The sequence below is a fragment of the Xenopus laevis genome, chromosome 3L (genome assembly GCF_017654675.1).
Source record: "Xenopus laevis strain J_2021 chromosome 3L, Xenopus_laevis_v10.1, whole genome shotgun sequence".
In the NCBI taxonomy this organism is placed as follows: Eukaryota; Metazoa; Chordata; class Amphibia; order Anura; family Pipidae; genus Xenopus; species Xenopus laevis.
In genome coordinates, this window is record NC_054375.1 from 52,958,698 (window position 1) to 52,981,464 (window position 22,767).

Below are 22,767 nucleotides of genomic sequence, written 5' to 3' on the forward strand. Positions count from 1 at the left end.
TGTCTTTTGTTTAAAGCTAACACTGCAGAGATACCCAGAAGTCTTATTTCAATTTAATGTAATGGGAGAAGCCAGATATCATATCCAGAGCCCTGGCTTCAGAAGCTTTTTTTGGCATTGCACATCTACCATTTCAGATTTTATAATAAATTACCTTGTTAGCATTTAGAAATGTAATATTATCCCTTATTAAAATCTTAAAGGGTTTGTTCTCCATTCAGTTAACTTTTAGTATGATGTAGAGAGTGATATTCTGAGACAATTTGCAATTGGTTTTCAGTTCTTATTATTTGTGGTTTTTGAATAATGTAGCTTTTTATTCAGCAGCTCTCCAGTTTGCAATTTCAGCAATCTGGTTGCTAGGTTCTAAATTACCCTTACAACCATGCATTGATTTGAATTAGAGAATGGAATATGAAAGATGGGTAAATCAAAGTATCAATAACAATACATTTGTAGCCTTACAAAGCATTTGTTTTTAGATGGGGTCCGTGACCCCCATTTGAAAGCTGGAAAGAGTCAGTAGAAGAAGGCAAATGATTCAAGAACTAAAAAATAAGGCCAGTTGAAAAGTTGCTTTGAATTATCCGTTCTATAACATACTAAGGGGCATATTTACTATGGGTCGAATATCAAGGGTTAATTAACCCTCGATATTGTACCATCGAAGTAAAATCCTAAGACTTCGAATATCGAAGTCGAAGGATTTACCACATTTACTTCGATCTGACGATCGAAGGAAAAATCCTTCGATCGAACGATTAAATCGAAGATTTATATCCATCGATCAAACTTTTTTCCTTCAATCAGAAATTGCATAGAAAGCTTATGGGGAAGGTCCCGTAGGCTAACATTGGTGCTCGGTAGGTTTTAGGTGGCGAAGTAGGTAGTCAAAGTTTTTTTTAAAGAGACAGTACTTCGACTATCTAATGGTCGAATAGTCAAACGATTTTTAGTTCAAATCGTTCGATTCAAAGTCGTAGTCGAAGGTCGAAGTAGCCAAAAAAACCTTCGAAATTCTAAGTTTTTTTCATTCTAATCCTTCACTCGAGCTTAGTAAATGTGCCCCTTAATATTAACTTAAAGGTGAACCACCCCTTTAACATGGAGGCTGATCAGTTGTTTATTTTCCTTGTGACCATATCACCATTTGTACAGCTTCTTGTTACAAAAGTATAATAATAAAATGTAGATACTGTATGAGAAGAAGAGGAAACAAAAGCAAAATGTACATAAAAATAGTCAGCATAACATCATTAGAATTAATTTCCTTTTTCTCAAAACCAGCCTATTGGATTTATTTAATCTTTACATAATTTGTTAGTAGAATTAAGGTATGGAAAGATCTGTTATCCAGAAAAGCCCAGGTTTCGAGCATTCTAAATAACAGGTCCCATACCTGTAATAACATACTACAGCAGATAAAAAACAAAACATTCCATGGAGAGTCCAAACCTTACAGTTTCCTCTCTGCAACCCTTTTCCTACATCATTCAACAATGAGACTGACACCAACTTTAGATCAAAATGTATTAACAGATGAAAATGTATCTATAAGCAACCAAAGCAAAATAATTTGATATGAGCTCAAGACAAGGAACCAAATATTTTACAACAGCCATTAACATTGACAGAGAATGCATCTTAATTAAGACCTCTGCAGCCCCCACATTTCCATAGCTTCAGAGCCCAATGTTGGTGACCTTTACACCTCTCAGTGGTTTACATTACACATGATGATGTCAGGTTTGTTTGCTCTGATCACCCATAAACACCCCACACTCCATTGTTAATAGTGTCTGGATACTTTTGCCCACGCACAGTGGTTCGGGACCGGAAATTTACTCCTTTACTGCGCATGCGCGAAACTTCCATCAAAACACGAAGATTACCAGAGAAGAAGAAGAGGTCTGAATCTGCACGGAGGGTTGAGTAAAAAATTAGGGGCATTTGGCCTGGGGGCAGGTAGGCTGGGGTGAGGAGGGGGGGTCTACCCAGGGTAGGGGGAGGGTTTTTTTTTTATTAAAGGTTGAATTCTCCTTTAATTACAGGATATGCAAAGCATTGTGGGAAATGGATTTACGGTTGGAGGAGAACTGACTACCAATACAGTATTTTAATGATATGAGTAATTGGAGCAAGCAGTGGAGGGAATAGTGTGTAGTAATGAAAGATTCTGCTTTAAATAGTAGTTACAATTAAAAGTAACTTAAAAATCTCTGAGCATTTTTTGATTAAACTTTACCCATTTGAATGAAATGTAGTTCTAATCAACATTGTGATGAAGATTCATAAAAACTTACTTATTTACTTGCAGAAACAAGGCAATTACCAGAGCTGGGAAGAAGCATGTAAAGCATTGCAGTCATCAGGGTTGGACACTGCAGCCCCCTCCAATGCAGACACTCTAAGCCTGGCAGGAACTGCGTGCACCAGCTACCCCCACCCCAATTGTGGTTGTAAGAGGGAAGTAAGGTAATTAGTATGTGACAGGGGATGGGGTGGCAGCATTTGGAGGAGTTGGAGCCCGTGGGCCTCAGTGGGCCCCAGACACCCCAGTCCAACACTGGCGGTGAAGAGAGCTAACTTCAATATTGTTTCAAGGGTCAGAACCAGCAATGCAGAAATGGACAAATACAGCTTTTTAAAGATAGCTAGAGGTCAGTAGTTAACATTGCTGCTAAGGATATTTGTTTGTTTTTTTTGTCCATACAGTGTGTAATTATTTATATGCTGACCCAGGAAAAGAAGGTTAATCTCACATAAGCTGTCTGTTACCGGTCTCCTGTCCCCATTTTATCTCTGTAGCATTATAAGAGGTGTCAACTCAATCCAGGCCAACTAGTGACATTTGATTTATGGTATTTTAGTATAGTTTCCCTCTTTTCAGATCAAGTTGTAAAGAACAGACATTTGGTATGCAAGTTTATACCAAATTTATATCTCCTTGTATTATCATATTTCTGTCACAGAGATTAAGCAGAATATGCCATGCATTGCAATATTCACATTCCACAGTAAGGCAATGCATTTAATTCTGCGCTAGTGAGTCTTTACTCATGGTGCCAAATACTAATGAAAAAATACAGGTACGGAATCTGTTATCCCGAAAACGTTATCCAAAAAGCTCTGAATTACAGAAAGGCCACAGCCATAGGGGCAGATTCACTGAAGGGCGAATTGTCGCCAGCGACCGATTCACACACTTCGAAACACTTCGCCAGGCGCAACTTCATTACCACTACGCTAATTCACTAAATTGCAAAGTTGCATCTTGTGCGCTGAACGCTGGCGACTTTTTGCTAGTGATACTTCTTCAGTGCGAGCATTTCATAGTGAAGATTCACTAGCGTACGTTTGTGCCTATCGAAAATTTGCTAGTAATGTTATGCTTACTGTAGGTCAATTTGAATAATGAGGCAACTAAAAGTCGTATACATGTCTTTTTTTTAGAGTTGCTTGAAGTGGCCACTTTTTATTACAAATGTCCAAGGGAGCTTAATAAAGCTCCTCTAATGCCCTAGACATGAGCCCACCCTAAAATATATGTGGCAGGCCCATCAAACAAAATGTTCACACAAAAATCTTTAATAGTTCAGACTTTTAAAGGCAATCCGCTTTAAAAATAGAAAAGACGCCTGCCTGTGTTTTTTAGTAGACTTAGGATATGGAGATCCTAATTACAGATAGACCCTTTATCCAGAAAACTCCAGGTCCCAAGTTTTCCAGATAATAGATCCCATACTCTGTATTATGAGTCTATCCCTATATTGAAACTGCTATGGTGAGAAGATTGATAGACAGTCATCTGGTTGATCCTTATATTCATGAGTGGAACTTATGACCACTTATGACCACACCACTTGTTACCATAATCCTGCTGCTGTTTACATTTTCTTGGCACCAAGCACAATATGCCTAGCAGCCTGTTCTCTATAGATATCAAGCATATTGTTTATGTTTCATAATATAACGACACATACAGTTAAAATGCAAATAATGAAACATTTTTGAAAAGCATTCAAACAACATTTGCAGCAATATTTTAGATATGAGATGACTGACTACTAGTAGGGTTAATTCTTATCATAGTCACACTTCTCTTGCATATTTCACTTGCCAAATTTGGAGAGCTGAGTGGTTGGGCGTCAAAGAAGTTTTAGGAAAACTGAGTTAATTTTAAAATGTTCAATATGAATGAAGTGCAGGCTGAAAGCAATAGCCGCATGGGCTTGAGCATAGTCAAGTAGCACTAATCCCATGAAGTCTGTTTCTGTTCCATTAAGACAGTGCTACTTATGATCCTGATTTTTGCTGCTATTGTTCTTTGCTTTGTAGTATGCCTTCCATATTCTCACTGTTTTATCCCACGAAGCTGAAACATACTAAAGAGAAAGAATAATGAGCTCTCAGGTTCTAAAACATAGGGGTCTATTCACTTAATTAGATATGAAATACATTTATTATCATCTAAAATAGGGGGTCATATCTCATCTCATTTCATCAATACAGTGCTTCATAGATTATTTTCACAGGGCAGTATCTCTAGCCAGATAACCATTTGTGATATTTTTTGCCTTATATTTACTATAATACTTTTCATATTGAAATAGGTTATAAAATTTACTTTAAAGAAAAAAATAGTTCATTTTATTTGGTGCTTTATGTGCTTAAAGGGCATGTAAAGTCTAAAATAGAATAAGGCTAGAAATGCTGTATTTTGTATACTAAATATAAACATGAACTTACCGCACCACAAGCCTAATCAAACAAATAATTTATACTTTCAAAGTTGGCTACAGGGGGTCACCATCTTGTAACTTTGTTAAACTTCTTTGCAAGACTAAGACTGTGCACATGCTCAGTGTGGTCTGGGCTGCTTTGGGATCGTCATAAACAAAGCTGCTTGAGTTCTGCATGGCTGGTAAGTAAGGCGGCGGTTCCCCCTGCTGTTCATAAGTATGATTGTTTCCCTGCTCAGCAGTTAGGGACCATCTGACAATTCCTATCCACAGCAGTAAATGAAGGGAGAATTTCACTGTATACAGTCAGGTTTCTTATAAAAACGGTACACATTTTTTAATTAAAGTATGTTGGAGAAAGTAAAAGAATTCTTTTTTTGCCTTTACATGCCCTTTAAAAATGCTAAGGATGCTCTTTACACTTAAGAACTGATTTATTATCTATTGTTAATTCTTTTCAAGCACCTCCGGTGGATACCGTTCATGAAGAAGCTGTAACAGTTTTATTCCAAGCAGGAACGATTGGATCCAACTTGTAAAATAATTGTCTAATTGCTTTCTCTCCACAAATGATGAGCTTTGAGGAGTCACAATTCAAATGGGTGCTGCTCTTCATATGGTAGAATAGCATTTTAAGTAAATAATCTCTGATCCAGGTTCCAAACATGTAAATATTAATTTGCTTGGTACTTTCTTCAAAGATGGCTACTATTTAATAATTGATTAATAATATTAATAATACATTGGTTACTACAATATAATTCATATCCTTGATGGCTAATTGTATGTCAATTTCATAAAAACTGTACCTGTTTTAACTCTGGAATGTGGACAAGTGATCGAATGAGATCTGTGTGCCCCAAGTTACACTGCACCTGTAACAACGACTCTGGATCATAAACCCTGAGATGACATTAGAAAAAAGTTTGCACAGTGAAATATGTCAAGTTAATTTTCCAACATAAAACACAGCACTGGACTTAGAGATGTTTTTTTCATTCCTCCAGAACTGCGAAATGAAAGGCGGCACACAATGCAGGAAACTGCTCATTGGAGAGGCTGCCTGCATAGAGAATAAAACCCCTAAACCACCCTCCTTGCAGTGACCTTGGACTGCTGCAGGAGGAAACAAAGAAATGGAGTCTTTTAAAGTCTCTTTTTGTAAAAAGTTCTCATTTTAAGCGAGTTGCAAATGTGCTATGGGCAATAAAATAAAAGGAAAGGCAGAAATATTTGAAATACAGTATAAATTATCACTAAATTACAGATTGCATTGAGAAAATATCCATGAAAGCTGCATGATAGGATTGAAAACACTGCAGACTCTTTAATTTTTGCCCAGAGTTTTTTCTATAGTATACTGTACCCCTTTGCCCCTAAAAGTAGGGCCCCATTTGTTAGATTTTTAGTCTTATATAAGGACTACAACAAATTACACCTTTGTAAAATATTTAACACAGCCTTATAAATATGTCCCATAACTATTACAAAAGGGTGCACCAATGAGATTTTACTTACCAGCGCAGTCTTAGTCAATTTGCTATTATATAATGTATGGAATTACATTTTATTAAGCAATATTACATTGAAAATACAACCTAGGATTATGGCTCCCAGCATGTTTTAACCATTGATTCGTTGGAGTTTGCTGGTATAAATAGTCCAGCTAAATTTGCTTAAACTATTGTACAGCATTGTTCCTATTTGTAGCTACATATAGGACATTTTTATTTATTAATGTTACTAGCCATCTGCAATGGCCCATAGAACTGTATTTCTCTTACCTAACTGTGTCCTGCACCCCTGCAACAATGCATCCATTCAGTTGGTCAATGCAAATGCAAGTGACTACTTCTTTAGTAACCAAGATGCTCTGACATTGCGACCCATCCTCAGCCTGGGAATACATTTAAATCAGCTTTATGTAAATCACAAATAAACAACTGTAACAAAAGATGCATATACACCACATGCACTGAGGGCACAAGCAGTAATGGGACACATAAAGGCTGTAGTTGGGACTTGGGTATTCCACCCAAATAAATGGTAAATGTTCACTTCTGAACTTGATGGTTGAGAGTAATGGAGTATTTAGTACAGACCCATGCTAATCCTACCATCATAAATAACTGCTACAGAGATATTACCCAAATTCGGATGGTTCCATCTTCAGACCCACTAATCCATTTGTCTATGTGATTGTGCCACACAACTGAAGTAACCTCTGCTTCATGTGCAATTAGAATATTCACTAGGGTCATCTGAGAGCTGACAGTGGAAAAGCTCCGAATGTAGATTTTACCATCACTTGATGAATATGCAAACTCCTTTCTGTAAGAAACAGTATATACAGTAAAATGAAAACCTGAGAAATTATCACATAAGCACTTCTTTAACAATGCAACCTATATATTTATATATTATAATCTTTTGTTGGAGGCTTTTATTCTTGAACTGGGAGTAAAGAGGGTTTTGGGATGAATTTAGGTAAATTAATTTTGTTTTTTTTGTTTCAGGAAGTTTCAGGGAAAATGTACATACTCATGGGATATATGAACGGAAACGGTACATGCTTACCATCATGTTTTTCTTTTATTCATTGGAACAAAGTATTTCATTTGATTAACAAATCAGTATAGTCAAACCAATGGACATTGGCTTGTATATGATGATTTATTTGCTGAGCTTAATTCTGTCTTGCTGTTTTGTTTTTTATGGGACGAGCCAAATTAAAGGATCAGTTCAATGTTATAAACAGAAATCAATGACAGAAACAGAAATGAATAACAAGCAGCTGATTACCTCTTTGGAGAATAGCACATGTCCATAATGGCTCCATCACAAGCGACATCCCTGTCTTCACTCCAGCGATCCACTTCAGGCTTGGAGAAAGTCTCTATTAGTGAGCCGGTGTGCAGATCCCAAACACAAAGTCTGCGGTCCCAGCCACCGCTCAGCTACTAGAAAAATGAATATAAACTACCTGATCATGAAACTACTAACAAGCAGGAATTACCTTTTGTGCCATTAACATAGGAATTGTGTTGGCAGTAGGGACAGTATAAAAAGCAATGCAATCCTTGCATCAATGCTATCAATTCTTTCCAGAAATGTCACTGGTTTTAACCAGAGCTTCTTTTTATGTTTAATGTGCACTAGTCTCTGTTTTACCCAAGTGTTCATACGCACCAGATAGACCGTATTGAATCCACTTTCTCTTCCAACAATGGCCAAGGCTGACACAGCTTTAACATGAGCTGACAATACCTTCTTACACGTGAAACCTATCCCATCAGCAAGGCATAAAACACAAAATAAAAGGCCATGTCATACAACAGTTGTAAATAAATTAGCAATCTGCCCTAAAAACTAGTAACAACATTTCGTATTTGGATTACAACCATAATCATGCTGCAGGTGAAGGTACAAAGAAAATGTAGCCAAATTTACACCAAAAACTATACATAAAATACTAATACTAATTTTCTGCCTGGAAAAGCAATCTTCCTACGTATATGTTTACTTTGTGTCCACTTTTTTTTGTGTGAAAGAAACATCTGAAGAAATTGAGAGGGGTAGTGAATACAGTTGCTCAATTATAGTTTACCCCAGGAGTTTTTAGCAAGGGATAATAGGGTTAGGGCAATAGACCTACGTGTGGCACTTTAAACACTGCTTTTTAATAGGTTGAAAAAGCAGCACCAAAGTACCAGAAGCAGCCCACTATAGACGTAGGGGCCCATTCACTAAGTTCGAGTGAAGGAATAGAATAAAAAATACTTCGAATTTCTAAGTATTTTTTTGGCTACTTCGACCATCGAATGGGCTACTTCGACTTCGACTTCGAATCAAACGATTTGAACTAAAAATCATTTGACTATTCGACCATTCGATAGTCGAAGAACTGTCTCTTTAAGAAAAAACTTCGACCCCCTAGTTCGCCACCTAAAAGCTACTGAAGTCCATGTTAGCCTATGGGGAAGGCCCCCATAGGCTTTCCAAGTTTTTTCTGATAGAAGGATAATCCTTCGATCGATGGATTAAAATCCTTCGAATCATCCGATTCGAAGGATTTAATCGTTCGACCGAACGATTATTCCTTAGATCGAACGAATTGCGCAAAATCCTTCGACTTCGATATTCGAAGTCGAAGGATTTTAATTCGGCAGTCGAATATCGAGGGTTAATTAACCCTCGATATTCGATCCTTAATACATCTGCCCCGTAAAATTTGTATACCTTGACAAGCACTGATATCAATAGCAATTACATTTACAAATAATAGTACTGTCGCTGAAAATGTGTAATTAATGTTGTTTGCAAAGTTTATTTGCATGATATTTAACTTCATTATGTACCATTTTGTATTTGGATTACAACCATAATCATGCTGCAGGTGCAGGTACAAAGAAAATGTAGCCAAATTTACACCAATCGGGGGAGAGATGGTAACCATTTAATTAAGCACAGCTGACCTTCCCTACAGAAACAGTAACATTCATTTCCTACCTGAGAGAAACTTGTTCACCGAAACACTGTTTCTGTTTGCTTCATAAATATTCTCTGCTTCCTGAGCCAAGAAACGATCATATTTCTGTAATGTAAAAGAACATGTTGGATTAGTTCAGCGATCATAAATGGGCCCCTTGGAAGCCGATGTATTTGAATATTCTCAAGTTTATTTAAAATTTAAGAAAACAAAAAAAAATTGTAATTTCTTGATTGCTATCAAAATTTGAATCTCAAAAAGCCAGTCCCCTGAACTAGATTGCACTAAAATCACATTGTACTCTTTCTTTTCAATGAGTCTGCATCATCATTATTTTTTTTTTCTCGATAACTCTATTTTTAAAATAGCATGAATTTTGAAAATACACCTCCCATTAAGTTCTGCAGAAGTTCACCATCTTTAAGCTGCCAAATGTTATTTAATCAAATCTTGAGTTTGGAAATTCAGATTAATAATAATCTCAATCACGGAAAACTGCAATCTCAAATTTTAATAATTCAGCCCCATAATATGTCTTTTCAATCAGGATGCCAAAATATAGCAAACTAATAATGCAGTTATTTACAAAGATGGAGTAAAATAAAATTGGAATTAGAAATATTAATGGAGTAAAGCTGGCATAAAAAGAGCAAATATTACACTTTTGAATGCCCCACATTGCACCCTTAGTCCAAAGTCCAATTCTTTTTAATATATGTATTTGCAGTTCTTTTAAAAACCTGTAGCTTTACCTCTAGTTGCTCTTCACCTGAAAATGGCATCTCATTAGGAATTGAACCTGTGACAGGATCATCAAACTCCCACAGTTGAATATCACCATTGTCGGTAGCCATAACCAGGATGTCCAATTCATCAGTGAACAATGACCTGCCAAATATTAAAGTGTTCAGTGGTCTGTCTTATAAATAAATGGCTGTATTTGCAGAAAAAATAATATCCATTGGTATGAGAAATACTGTATAAATTGCCTTGCTATGCCTTTTTTTCCTTTAATTTTTCTTGCTTTAGAAATGTGTGATATTATGCTATTCATATGGCATTTTGTGTCCCCTTGAATCTCACCAGCTTGGCAAATTACTTACATTGCCTTAAAGCAGGACAATTGACAGCAAAGAAATACTTTCATTTTGGGTATTCTCACCTTGCCTCATGAATGAAACAGCCATTAGAGGCAGGTGGTGAAGAATAACAGTAGGAGATGTCATTCAAGGCAATGTGCAGTATTAATAGGACATCATTCTTACTTTGTGTATCCATAATGTTTTTTCTGTGTGTAGTTTGACATCTGATTATTTAAAGTGAGAGCCTTTCTCGTGGTTCCGGCAGTTCTGGCTCGCTGAAGTCTAGAGATGGGTCTGCTCTTTTGGTCAGCTTTCTCCTTTTGCAGGCTTTGAAGTCCCTTCCGTGTTGCCGCTGTGTCTTCTATGTTATATGTTTCTTTACTAAAAATATATGTTAATGGTTAAAATGACATACATAATACTGATGTTTTGGAGGAAAATATAGAGTTACATAAAAAAGAACCAACTGCTGTACAACGAAATTCCATTTATTGTTTTAAATCCCTGTTTAAAAAGTGTGTGCATGTGTGAATAAGCCTTATTATCAATATTTTAATACCATCCTTTATTATCATTTCCCTCTAGGCTTTCCCTGTAATAAATATACTCTGTACTATTTATGACTGAGCTAGATTAAGGCTGATAACATATCTGTTATATTCCACATGTCTTGGAACAATTCTGACACCAAGCCCTTTAATAATAATATTACGCAGCTGCAGTTAGTCCCTCTTTGTAGGAAAATTGCAATACTTTCTGAAGATTCAATTTATACCTATAATTTAGTTTTACATGTCTATTTTGGAAAGCAGTCAGAGGCTGTATATACTATGAATATATATGTTTGTGATTCGAGCATGTAACACAATACCTGTAAGTAAATGTAGACAAATCATTTCTTTTCCACTTTGTAAGTACTCCTTTGTTATCCCCAGTGAAGAGCAGAAAAAATTTCTTTCCAGCTAGAAAATCAAACATACAATTTAAAAATGAATAATTATTTGCATATATGTATCTATAGTTACAGGTATATCTATAACTCCCTTAAGCTCAACTAGAGTTGAATTAAAATGCTATTGAGACTATGCATAATAGTTATAATGCTAATGATATGCCTTACATATTCTACATTACTACAGTGGTTTAAGGTCCCCATAGACGCGACGATTCTTCTTGCCGAACGACCGATTTTAGGGAAGTCCGACCAATCCTTCGAAATTATTGTGCGGTTAGTGGGATTCGAACGATCGTACACCCTACGATTTTTCGGCCGACATCTGTCAGGAAATTGATCGGCCAGGGCAAAAAATCTTTGTCAGTCCCAGTGCAATCTATCTATGTTTGCAGGGCCAAGCAGGCAGCTCCCCTTTGTTTTCCTGGCAAATTGGTCTTTTTATTTGATGGTAAATTCGTACGATCGTACGATCGTTCCGAGAAGATCATGGTCTCACGATGAGGATCTGATCTTTTAAAAATCTCAACATCTATGGCCAGCTTTAGAGTAAGGAAGTTGTTCTATGAATAATCTGTATTGGTAATCTTATCAATACCCTTCTGAATGTGATGACTCAAGGAATAAAACAAATAGAGTACTCCATGTACATTGTAACATATCTGGTGAGCTCAGAATAATTCTAAATTCAATGGCTTCTAGTCTGACGTGCTGAGTAGGATTAGACGTCTCTCCTATTGCTGATTTCTCAAACTGGGCCAGATTCAATTCAGTGAGAAAAAGTTCATCTCATGTTTTATCACGTGAAAACTCATGGACGAGATTCAATTCAAGGAGGTATAACCTTTCTCCAAATTCAGTTCCAGTTTTTCCCAGGGTTTTCTGAATTGAATTGCATTTCAAATTGAATCTCATCTATGAGTTTTCATGTGATAAACCTTTTTTTTTTGGCTGCTTGGCAGATATAGGACCAGATTAAATTCAGAGAGAAATAGTTATCTCATGGTTTATCACGTGAAAACTCATGGACGAGATTCAATTCGAGGAGAAAAAATGGTTCTCCAGTTTTTTTCCCATATACTGTACTGTACTTCAATAGAGATTTCACGTGATAAACCCTATTTCTCTCTGATTTTTTTTTTTTTTTTAAATAAATTGAATCTGGCCCATAGTGTGATCAAATATATCTACCATCTCAATTAGACATAGCTATGAACACTAGGCACTGAAAGCATTACCTGGGAGTCTAAGATTAATGAACATTTATTTGGAGTGAATTTGTGGATCTTGTGAAGAAGGCACTGGTATAACCTATGTTAGGGCTATGGCACAGGGAGAAGCAGCCTTCCCACTTGTCACAGCTTATCATTCAAAAGACACTGTTGAGGATAAGGGGACTTATTTATAAACACTGGGCAAATATGCCTAAAACCATATCAACCAATCAGTGACTGGCCTTTTTTAGCCACCTGCAGGTTGAACAATGAAAGCAAATACTATTTTTGATTTGTTGTATGGGTTACTGCTTAGGTGCAAATTTGCCCAGTGTTTATAAATGAGCCCCAAATGTGTGCTCCATAACATTTACTGTATTACAGTATGAGACATTGTTCTATATTTTTAGAGGCTTGGTCTGCATGATGTCCTTTTTTCTATAAGTATTCCTTTATCAAGCGGAAATCCCTAATTCTGTAGTGCTGCACTTCTGAACCCATACTCACTATATGAGAGGCACTCCAGTGGGTTTTTTGATTGTAGAACAGTGACACAGCCCATCTTGTTATACTTCCAGACTGCTACTTGGTTATTCTTGCTTGTTCCTAAGAATATAAAGAAATCATTTATAGAGTGGGGCATGTGAGGCTGAAATGCTGGTTCTTGCACTAATTATATTTATATTTAACTCTTATTTGTAAAACAACCTTGATAAGTCCCCACACTTATATATAGTTTTTCTCTTGTTTGTGTCAGATATGCTGGCACTAAAGGGTTAAGGAAGACAGGAGTTAGAGCAACTGAATTTATAAGCCACTTAAGACACTTTAGTGCCGCCTTTATGTTTACCTATAATCTAGATCATAACTTACCAATCACATGAGTGGATTCAGGATTACATGCTAATTGTTGTATTTGTTGACATTCGTCTGGGTCTTGAAAGGTTTCTACAAAGTCAGATATCTTAAAAAAAAAAGAGAAAGTAGAAAATCATAAAAGATTGTTTGCAAGTGCAGTCGTTGCATGAAAAAACAATATTGTGTAAAGGCATGTTAAACACATTGATTTAGCAATTCGCATCAAGTTGCAATTTTGATGGAATTGTGTGTGGGGGCAGCTGTATTGTGGGTAACAATCATTGCAACTTATGCTCAAAATTGTACATTGAGTCTCAGTGAGAAAATGATGCCTGTACAGCAACAGACACATGTTATAGCCAAGTAGTGTACCAGCATTCTCTCACCCTATACCAGACAGTAGAGAGCATGCAACTATAATTTACACACTAAAATCCTCCTATGCAATCTCATTGTCAACTGTCTGGCTGCTATTTCCTCACCATGTCAGTGGCTAAATAACAATTATCCTATTGATCAATGAGGCAGGTTAGCTGTTGTCACTCTTCTATAACATTCTAGAGGTTAACTTAAAGGAGAAGTTCACCTTCAAGTTAATCTAGTATGCTATAACATGGCCAATTGTGTGCTTGGCAAAGACACCAAACTATAGAAGGCAACTGAATGTGTGCCATCTTACACTTAGGGGTCTATTTATCATGCTGTGTAAAAAGTGGAGTGAAACATTGAAACATACCAGTGATGTTGCCTGAAGCAACCAATGAGATCTTTGCTTTTGTTTTCTATTGGTTGAAATCTTATTGTTGCTTGGCTGCTCTGTGCAAATCATCCTTAATGCTTCACTCCACTTTGTACACAGCATGATAACTATCCCCCTTAGTATATATTTGTTTACACCAGAGCATAGGTGCTTAGCGGGGGATATAACAGCGGTAAATATATAAAGGGGCCATATAATAAACTGATGCTTTATTGACCAATAAACATAAAGGAATGTTAAGGTGCAGATTTTATTGACAGTGAGAACTGTACAGTTGGAAAGTAGTTATACTGACAAAAGACAATATCAAGGGTTGTTTTAGCAAGTGAGTATCCACAAGGTTACTCCTTTTAAATGAACTTTAAAATGTTGATCCAGGGTCTGATCTGATTGCCTTTTTATTTGCAAGAATTTTCTTGTCTTTTTTCACAAAAATTGAAAAAATGGCAAGTGTACAATTTTAACCTGTGCACTTACATAAATAATTAGATGTCAGCTTAGGTTCCATGTAAGACCCCTCATTGTATGTGACTCCTACATTGCCCATTGGTATACTGATTTAAAAAGCACCTTAAGATTTAGCACACTTGCACCTATCATTTTTATAGGATCTGCCATTATATTCTAAAGCTGTTTGTTTTATACAGAAGTAACTTACAAAGTCTCCAGAACGTGGGTCCAGAAGTACAGGGTGACCAGTACTAGAAGCAATCCAAATGTATTTGACTGAGGCTACGTAGCACATTCCAGTGATGTCACCTGTGCACTGGTGGAGCCTTTGGATTAACTGTCCATCTTGAGACCACACCGCAATCGTTCGGTCAAAGGATCCCGTCAGAAACCTGATACAAATTGAAAAGCAGTGAGGATCTGAATTTAACCAATTTTGATTCAATCTCATCCTGCAAAATATTATCAATGCTGTAAGGCAAGGTAAATATGTTTATATGAGCTTTGCTGCTCTCCAAAGTCAGACTGTATCACAAAGCATAATGTTTATCCTAGACCTAGCAGGACTAATAAGGTGTTATGAAATTGCAGAGATACATGACTAGGATGCAAGAAGCAAAATAATATAAAGGGGAAAAAAAGAGCATTTTTACCTTGTGCTTTCAGGCTCCCGGACAAGAAGGAGGTGGGTAATGGCTGCTTCATGTGCATGAGAGTTGCAGTGCACCACAATGAGACTGGTTTTATCAGGAGTGTGGTATGTGTCAAATATGACAAATTTCCTATCATAACTGAACAGAAATTTTTATTAACACAAAACCAAATTTCCATTATTCTAGCAACAGTGCCCAGGCATAGCTAAACTTTTAATCACAACATGGAGTATTTACTAAACGTTTGCTGTCCAAGATTATTTTGGTTGCAGCAGCCAGTAGCAGTAAATAACCCTTCTCCTTGTGGGTTAGATATGTAACTGCTTGTGTGTATAATGCTTATAGATGAATATAAAACCTGTGAGTAAGAGTAAACAAACAGATTTTGCTTTAATTTTCTGATTTGTAGTAGCCCCATCAAAGCTATGTTTCTAAATCAGTCATCATGGTTAAAGACATGTATGGGTGACAAATATGGAAAAATGTGAATAGCAGGGAAAAAAAGCAACACAACACAGAGCCCCGTTACATATATTAACTAAGAACTCAACATTAATAACTAAATATATCCAGTCGGTTTATGGCTAAATACCACCTTTAACTGATCTGACCTATAGTGGTGGTGGAATCCTATTGGACAAAATAGTAGCCAAAATTCTTGGTCTGGTGGGTAGATCATTTAAATGTTTGCAAGTGATACTGTAAGTAATGGGTAAATTGGTATTAGGAATGTGTACTGATTATACAGTGTATATTTACAATAATCTTAACATAATAATCTTAACATTAAAAAATTTAAAGAATGGACAAATTTTTCATTGGAAATCAGGTTGCCTATAGAGGTAACATCTAAATATAGACAGATGATAGATAGATAGATAGATAGATGATAGATAGATAGATAGATAGATAGATAGATAGATACAGATAGATTTGAGGATAAGGCAATATGGAGCTTATGTTGTTCCCTATAAATGCTATATAAAAGCATCTAGCAAATTAATACAGGTATGGAACCTGTTATCCAGAATGCTTGGGACCTGGGGTCTTCCAGATAAGGGATCTTTCTATAATTTGGATTTTCATACCTTAAGTTTACTAGAATGTCATGTAAACATTAAATAAACCCAATAGGCTGATTTTTCTTCCAATAAGGATTAATTATATCTTAGTTTGGATCAAGTGCAAGCTACTGTTTTATTATTACAGAGAAAAGGGAAATCATTTTTTTAAATTTTGATTATTTGGATAAAATAGTGTCTATTGAGCCTTTCCATAATTTGGAGCTTTCTGGATAACAGGTTTCCGGATAACAGATCCCATACCTGTACTTAGATACTAATAAAATGCTTTTTAGAAGATACTTAATCTACAGATTTAATGAGTCATATACAATTTCTTATGCATTTTTCCTGTGCTAGTATTTTATTAGTCATTTACATACCCAACTGTGTAAATCTGACTGTCTAGGCACACGATACATGATACAATGTCTGTATGTCTGTGAGCCGAGACACTTCTTTTAAAGTTTACTACATGTCCGCATGTCTTTTTCTCATCCAGAGGGTAGACAGAAACCAGCTTCTTGAACCCACACACCAGCAGTTGTCTCCTGTAGTTGATTGCAATACTGAAGATTGGTCTTCCCAACTGCATGAGAGATAAACATCAACAGTAATCATTTTCAGTATACATTTACAGTAGCATAACAGGTGCATTAGGAGGGTAAGTCATTTTGTATAATGTACCTCAAATAAAATAAAGGAATAAAGGGCTGCTTGCTGTTAAAAATAAACTACTTAAGGATTTCCATGACCAATTAAAGATATAAGGTTATTATTATTATTATTATTATTATTATTGCTTAAAACAGATGTTACAGTTGACATATGACAAATGCCACCAGTAAGTACCATGTAAAACTGATGACACATATATATTAGGATGCATTTTTATTTTATAGGTTATGTCCTGATTTTTTTATTAAAAACTAGGTGATCCATGACCAGTATAAAAAGCCTTTGGCCTTATTTGCCCTTTTGTAAGGCAACCCCTCTATTCCCTACATAACTAAGTAAGAAGTACATCATTAATTAAACCCAATAGGCTTGCTTTGCTTGTAATAAGGATGAATTATATCTTAGTTGGGATAAAGTACATGGTACTATTTTATTACTACAGAGAAAAATTTTCATTATTTGATTAAAATTGAGTCTATGGAAGACCTTCCTGTAATTTGGATCTTTCTGGATAACAGCTTTCTAGATAATGGGGGGTACCATTTTTATCAGAAAAAAATAGAACACATTTGAAAACATTAATGTTTCATATATATTTATATATATATATATATATATATATATATATATATATATATATATATATATATATATATATATATATATATATATATATATATATATATATATATATATATATAACGTGTCCATATGTTCATGCATATGTGTTCTGATCTCCAGATATTAATTCTACCTTTATCTTGTCATATACCACAGCCCCATTGGTCCAGACAATCAACATGCCATCATTTGAAGAGGAGAACATCAGCTTGGTATCTGGCCAGTACATCAAATTAGTGATCATCCCAGAGTGCTCAGCAGCAGTTTGAGACAGACACCCACTTTCCAGGTCCCACCATTTTATCATTCCATCTATAGATAAAGAGAACATAGGACTTTATTCTACAGAGTGACCCAGTGTTTAACAGTCATCAATAATTACAGCACTGAGTATTTGGATGGTGCAGTTTTGGAGAGGGAACTCTGCAGTGGTCCTGTGATGTACAAATTAGGGTCAGCAAAGGAAAAAGTCAAAGGCAAAAGGATTCAGCCGAATCCTGGCTGAATCCGAATCCTGTTCGAATCCTAAACCGAATCCTGTTAGAATCCTAAACCGAATTCTGGATTCGGTGCATCCCTTGTACAAAACACTTAAGTTCCTCTTCAATAGTAGTAAATGTATTTGTATAAATAAATTGTCATGAATGTTGTCAGGTACAGAGAGAGGACTGTGTGATAAGAAATGGGACATAGAAACATTAACCTTAAAATGTTTGAAATGCCAAATGCTTGTGAAAAATTAGTTTTGGTATATATACTGTATTTATATTGTATTTATGTGTCTACCTTTGATTGCACCCATGACAGCATACTGATATCTGGCTAAAATTCCTTGTGAAACTAATGTACCAGGTTTTGTGCAAATTTCCAGTAGTTTAAGAAACTGCGGGCAATACTATAAGATTCTTACAGCAGACTACTATGTTTTTCATATTTAGTATTTCTTTTAGAGTAGAGAATAGTGTCTAACAGCCCAAGACGTCTCATTTTGGGGTCCATTGCTATTGGGCAGGATATGATCTTTTCCATCAAATTTAGACTTCTTGTCCGTTCCTGATAATTATTGGTCAACTCAAAACCAGAATAAGTGAAAGAAGTCTGCCCCAATCTCACCTACACCTATCAGCCTTTAACCTGAACCTCAAACTAAGGTGGTGGCCCTGAATAATTGTTTGAGCTAGAAACGGGTTGAAGCCTAAAAACCAATGGTGCACTGTTAAAGGGGTGCTTCACCTTCAGTTCAACTTTTAGTTTGTTATAGAATGATTAATTCTAAGCAACTTTTCGTTTGGACTTCATTTTTTATTATGTATAGTTTTTGAATTATTTGCTTTCTATTGAATCTTTCAAGCTTTCAAATGAGGGTCACTGACCCCATCTAAAAGAAACAAATGCTCTGTAAGGATACAGAGTTATTGTTATTGCTACTTTTTATTACTCATCTTTCTATTTAGGCCCTCTCCACTTCATATTCATATTCCAGTCAATGCATGGTTGCTAGTGTATTTTGGACCCTAGCAACCAGATTGCTGAAATTGCAAACTGGAGAGCTGCTGAATAAAAAGCTAAATAACTCAAAAACCGCAAATAATAAAAATGAAAAACCACTGCAACTTATTATTATTACTACGCTCCATACTATACTAAAAGTTACTTTTAATTGTGAGCCTGCAGAGTGGAGCTCCTTTTGTTTCTCAGTTTTGGAGACAGTGCTAAACTGTTTGAAGCTCTTGCATGCTTTATTATTGTGTTTGCTGATTCTGCTGGTTGGTACATGGCCTATGTGGACACCCAGACTTCGGGACTGTGGCTGGCACAGCTGGCACAAACATGGCAGACACCCTAAACTGTTCATTGATGCTGACTGTATCTTTTAAAAAAGTGATTTAATGGCCATGGAACTTAGACCCTTGCCTCATGAGGAAACTTTGGACAACTTCGGAAAACAATTAGCTCTGAGTGCCTTCCCGCCGGTGATTTACATTCTAGCCGGCGGGAGCCAGTTCGAGGAGATTAGTCGCCCCGAAGAAGAGGAGAGTTGTCGCCGGGCGAATCTGAACATGTGCCCTGACTCTAAGGGCAATGGCACACCATGAGATTAATTGCTTAACCCCAAAATCGCTTGAAGTTGCTACAAGAGGAAACTTCAAGTGATTTTGGGAGACTGAAGCAACACATGGGGTTTACCAACAGCGATTCACATTATTACCTATGGGAAAGCTTTTACTGAAGATTACTGGAGATTAGTTGTCCGCAGAAGCAGAGATTTATTGCTAGCGATTAATTTCCTGATGTGCTTTTGCCCTTATCTACAGTGCAGTTGCTTGACTAGCAGATTGTTTCCCCCTTCAGGAGATGTTTATAATGCTATTATTAGTATAAATCAGAATTGGCGACAACATTTAGTCATACCCTCATATCCGGTCAGAAACTCCCTCCTTGCCGTGTGGAAGCCAAGTTCTGTAATGTCACGCTGGTGGCAATCCCGGATGCTCAGATGTTTCTGCATTGCCATGGTCTCATGTGCTGTTTGGTCACTGGATGTTTGTTTATGTTAGATGCACTTTCTCATGGATCTTTATTTCAAAAATAGTGCAGAACACCTAAGCAGAAGGTTCTTTTAACAAAGAAGTATAATAAGATTCAGGTTTTAAATAATAGCTACAAATAATCACAAGTGAGAGCCTGGCACTTTACCAGCATACCCCAAGGCAAGTAGCTTAGCTGCTAGCAAGATATAAACAGTTTCACCCAACCCTCCAGTCTAGCCCCAGGGCCTGTAAAAATATGCAGTTTCATTTGTATTATATGTTATAGAGTTACTTATTCTTAGCAACTATTTTTTTTCCTGGCTTTTAACTGCCTTCCTCTTCTGCCCCTTTACAGCTTTCAAATGGGGGGGGGGTCACTGACCTGACAGCCAAAAAGAACTATTGTTCTGTGAGGCTGCATATTTATTGTTACCATTTCTTACCTATCTCTTTATTCAGGCCCTCCCCTATTGATCTTCTGTCTCCTATTCATTGGAACCTAGCAACCAGATAGCTGCTGAATTGCTGAATGGAGTGATGCTAAACAAAAAGTTAAATCATTTAAAATTCACGGAAAATCTAAAATGAAGACCTAATGCAATTGACCTTACTATATATAACTGTCTACATCATACCGAATGTTAATTTACAGATGAACTACCCCTTTAATCCAACTGTAAGGAACTTGACAGCATTATGTTTGTTTAAGGTTGATGTCACATGGAGTAGGGGAGGTGTTGACAGCCACTACTTTGCTGTAGGGTCAGGGCACACAGGCAGATTCAGGGAGATAAGTCGCGCAACGACAAATCTCCTCTTCTTCGAGGCGACTAATCTCCCTGAACTGACTCCTATGCCTTCCCGCCTGCTACAATGTAAATCCCCGGCGGGATGGCCGTTTCCTCGTGAGGCAACTTTGGGCGACTTCTGAAAACAAATCGTGCCGAGTTAACATTTTATCCGGTGGGAAGGCAGGGGAGGCAGTTCGGGGAGATTAGTCACCCCGAAGAAGAAAAGATTTGTCGCCGGGCGACTAATCTCCCCGAATCTGCCTGTGTGCCCTGACCAGAAAGCTGATACCTGCACAGTTTTAAACAATATTACACAACTCAATATGTTATATCAGCAGCATATCTGCTCCTAGAATACTACAAGCTTGTTTTTTAGCATATGTGTGTAATTGTGCTGCTACAAACTGCAAGCAATCAGCAATTAGCTTTGATCAGTAATAGTCAATATCTATGCCACCATGGGTTATAACAACAGTGCAAATGTACAGGTAATGGTATTTTAGTATATATACGGTAAGCCCTGTTATTTGAAACTTCCACTTTATTTCATACACAGTATTTTACCTACAGATGCACTAGGGGGCACCCTTCATCAGAAATCGATAGCACAACCTGTTCTGCTGCATTGATACATTAGAATAGGCAGCTTCTGGGCACACTGTAAAGTGAAATTGCAAATTTCTTCTTTAATCTTACTGATGAAATATTACTGAGAGAAAACTACTGCAGTTCATTACTCCAATGGCTGCCCTGCATGAATGCACAGTAGTACAGATATAGAATCTGTTATCCGCAAACCTGTTATCCAGAAAGCTCCAAATTACAGAAAGGACATCTCCGATAGACACCATTTTAATTTACATTTTTAAAAATTATTTCTCATTTCTCTGTAATAATAAAACAGTAGCTTGTACTTGATCCCAACTAAGATATAATTAATCCATACTGAAGCTCAAACAATCCTATTAGGTTTATTCAATATTTAAATGATTTTTAAGCAGAATTAAGTTATGGAGTTCCAAATTACAGAAAGACCCCTCAACCCGTACAATCCCAGGTCCCGAACATTCTGGATAACAGGTCCCATACTTGTACATGTAAAGACGGTTCCCTGAGTCACTAGAAATAATACTGTTGGTGTGAGTTGTAGCATGTCAGTCAGTAGCAGTGTGTTACCTGAATCAGTAGGAGTGAGTTACAGAATGCTCCATTCCTCTTTCCATCCTTGCACAGGTTTCCCTAGTTACTTATCTACTACTTATTTTGTATATTTGTGTTTGGGACAAGTGTTGTGCTTCCTGATTTTGTTACTATGGGAACCTGTCCTCAAACTAACACTCCCTCTTCTGCCTTTTGTTTTAAAAAAAGTGGGTGGAATGGTACAACCCTCACTCTAGCCATTCATCGTTTTGTTACTGAACGGAATTGTTCTTAAAAGGGGAAGAACTGAATGCTGTGCTCTGGAGTACAGATTTTCCTATGATCATGTAATGTTCATGAAATATTTATTGTGCCAGCGATTGTTATTTCCTTTTTTTGTACCATTAATCTGTTTAGTAAAGTAGCATTTATATATATATATACATACACACACAAATACAAGAGTTCCTCTGCACTCAACCCATTACCAATATATTTAAGACAGAGACATTTTGTGCATACTGCTACTGAAAAATGCCTTACCCTTTAAACAAAACAGGGATTGTTTGTACATATATTGCAATATATTTAAACTGGCCAACTACGTCAAAGTCATCCCATATCTGGCCAGTAAGTAAGAATTCTATTGCTTCACATTTCACAAATATATATATATATATAGTATATTTATATTATGTATACTATATTTATAGTATATTTATATAGTGCTGATATATTCTGCAGC

General features: G+C 36.5%; 1 protein-coding gene and 1 long non-coding RNA gene across 3 annotated transcripts in view; one reads left to right on the plus strand and one right to left on the minus strand.

Annotated features, from left to right (window-relative positions):
• LOC108710965 overlaps window positions 1-15,378 on the plus strand; it is a 27,651-nt gene extending 12,273 nt beyond the window's left edge. The window contains exons 3-5 of one of the 2 annotated variants that reach the window (XR_005966275.1): window positions 2,318-2,475; window positions 14,745-15,030; window positions 15,214-15,378. This is a non-coding gene — a long non-coding RNA (uncharacterized LOC108710965). Of the gene's footprint in view, window positions 1-2,317; window positions 3,170-14,744; window positions 15,031-15,213 lie in introns of those variants that run through there. The other variant, XR_001934833.2, reaches the window with a different exon arrangement.
• On the minus strand, window positions 3,642-22,276 carry LOC108710961 (uncharacterized WD repeat-containing protein alr2800). The gene is made up of 18 exons (XM_018252197.2): window positions 22,059-22,276; window positions 19,973-20,177; window positions 17,694-17,872; window positions 16,645-16,850; window positions 15,201-15,338; window positions 14,756-14,939; window positions 13,353-13,443; window positions 12,987-13,085; window positions 11,185-11,275; window positions 10,497-10,694; window positions 9,984-10,119; window positions 9,252-9,336; window positions 7,932-8,026; window positions 7,545-7,699; window positions 6,890-7,073; window positions 6,527-6,639; window positions 5,552-5,645; window positions 3,642-4,385 (listed from the first exon to the last, which is right to left on the minus strand). The coding sequence occupies exons 2-18, from the start codon at window positions 20,073-20,075 to the stop codon at window positions 4,293-4,295; spliced, it is 2,244 nt and encodes a 747-aa protein (XP_018107686.1). The 5' UTR covers window positions 20,076-20,177; window positions 22,059-22,276; the 3' UTR covers window positions 3,642-4,292.
• Between the last annotated feature and the right edge of the window lie 491 nt (window positions 22,277-22,767).

What these genes read in the sequence shown, in the direction of transcription:
- LOC108710961 (XM_018252197.2), bottom strand. Translation starts at nt 20,075, where the DNA reads ATGGCAATGCAGAAACATCTGAGCATCCGGGATTGCCACCAGCGTGAC. An exon ending in TGGTATATGACAAGATAAAG is followed by an intron (nt 16,851 to 17,693) that starts GTAGAATTAATA and finishes TCTCTCATGCAG; the next exon opens with TTGGGAAGACCAATCTTCAG. An exon ending in TTGTCTACATTTACTTACAG is followed by an intron (nt 10,695 to 11,184) that starts GTATTGTGTTAC and finishes ATATATTTTTAG; the next exon opens with TAAAGAAACATATAACATAG.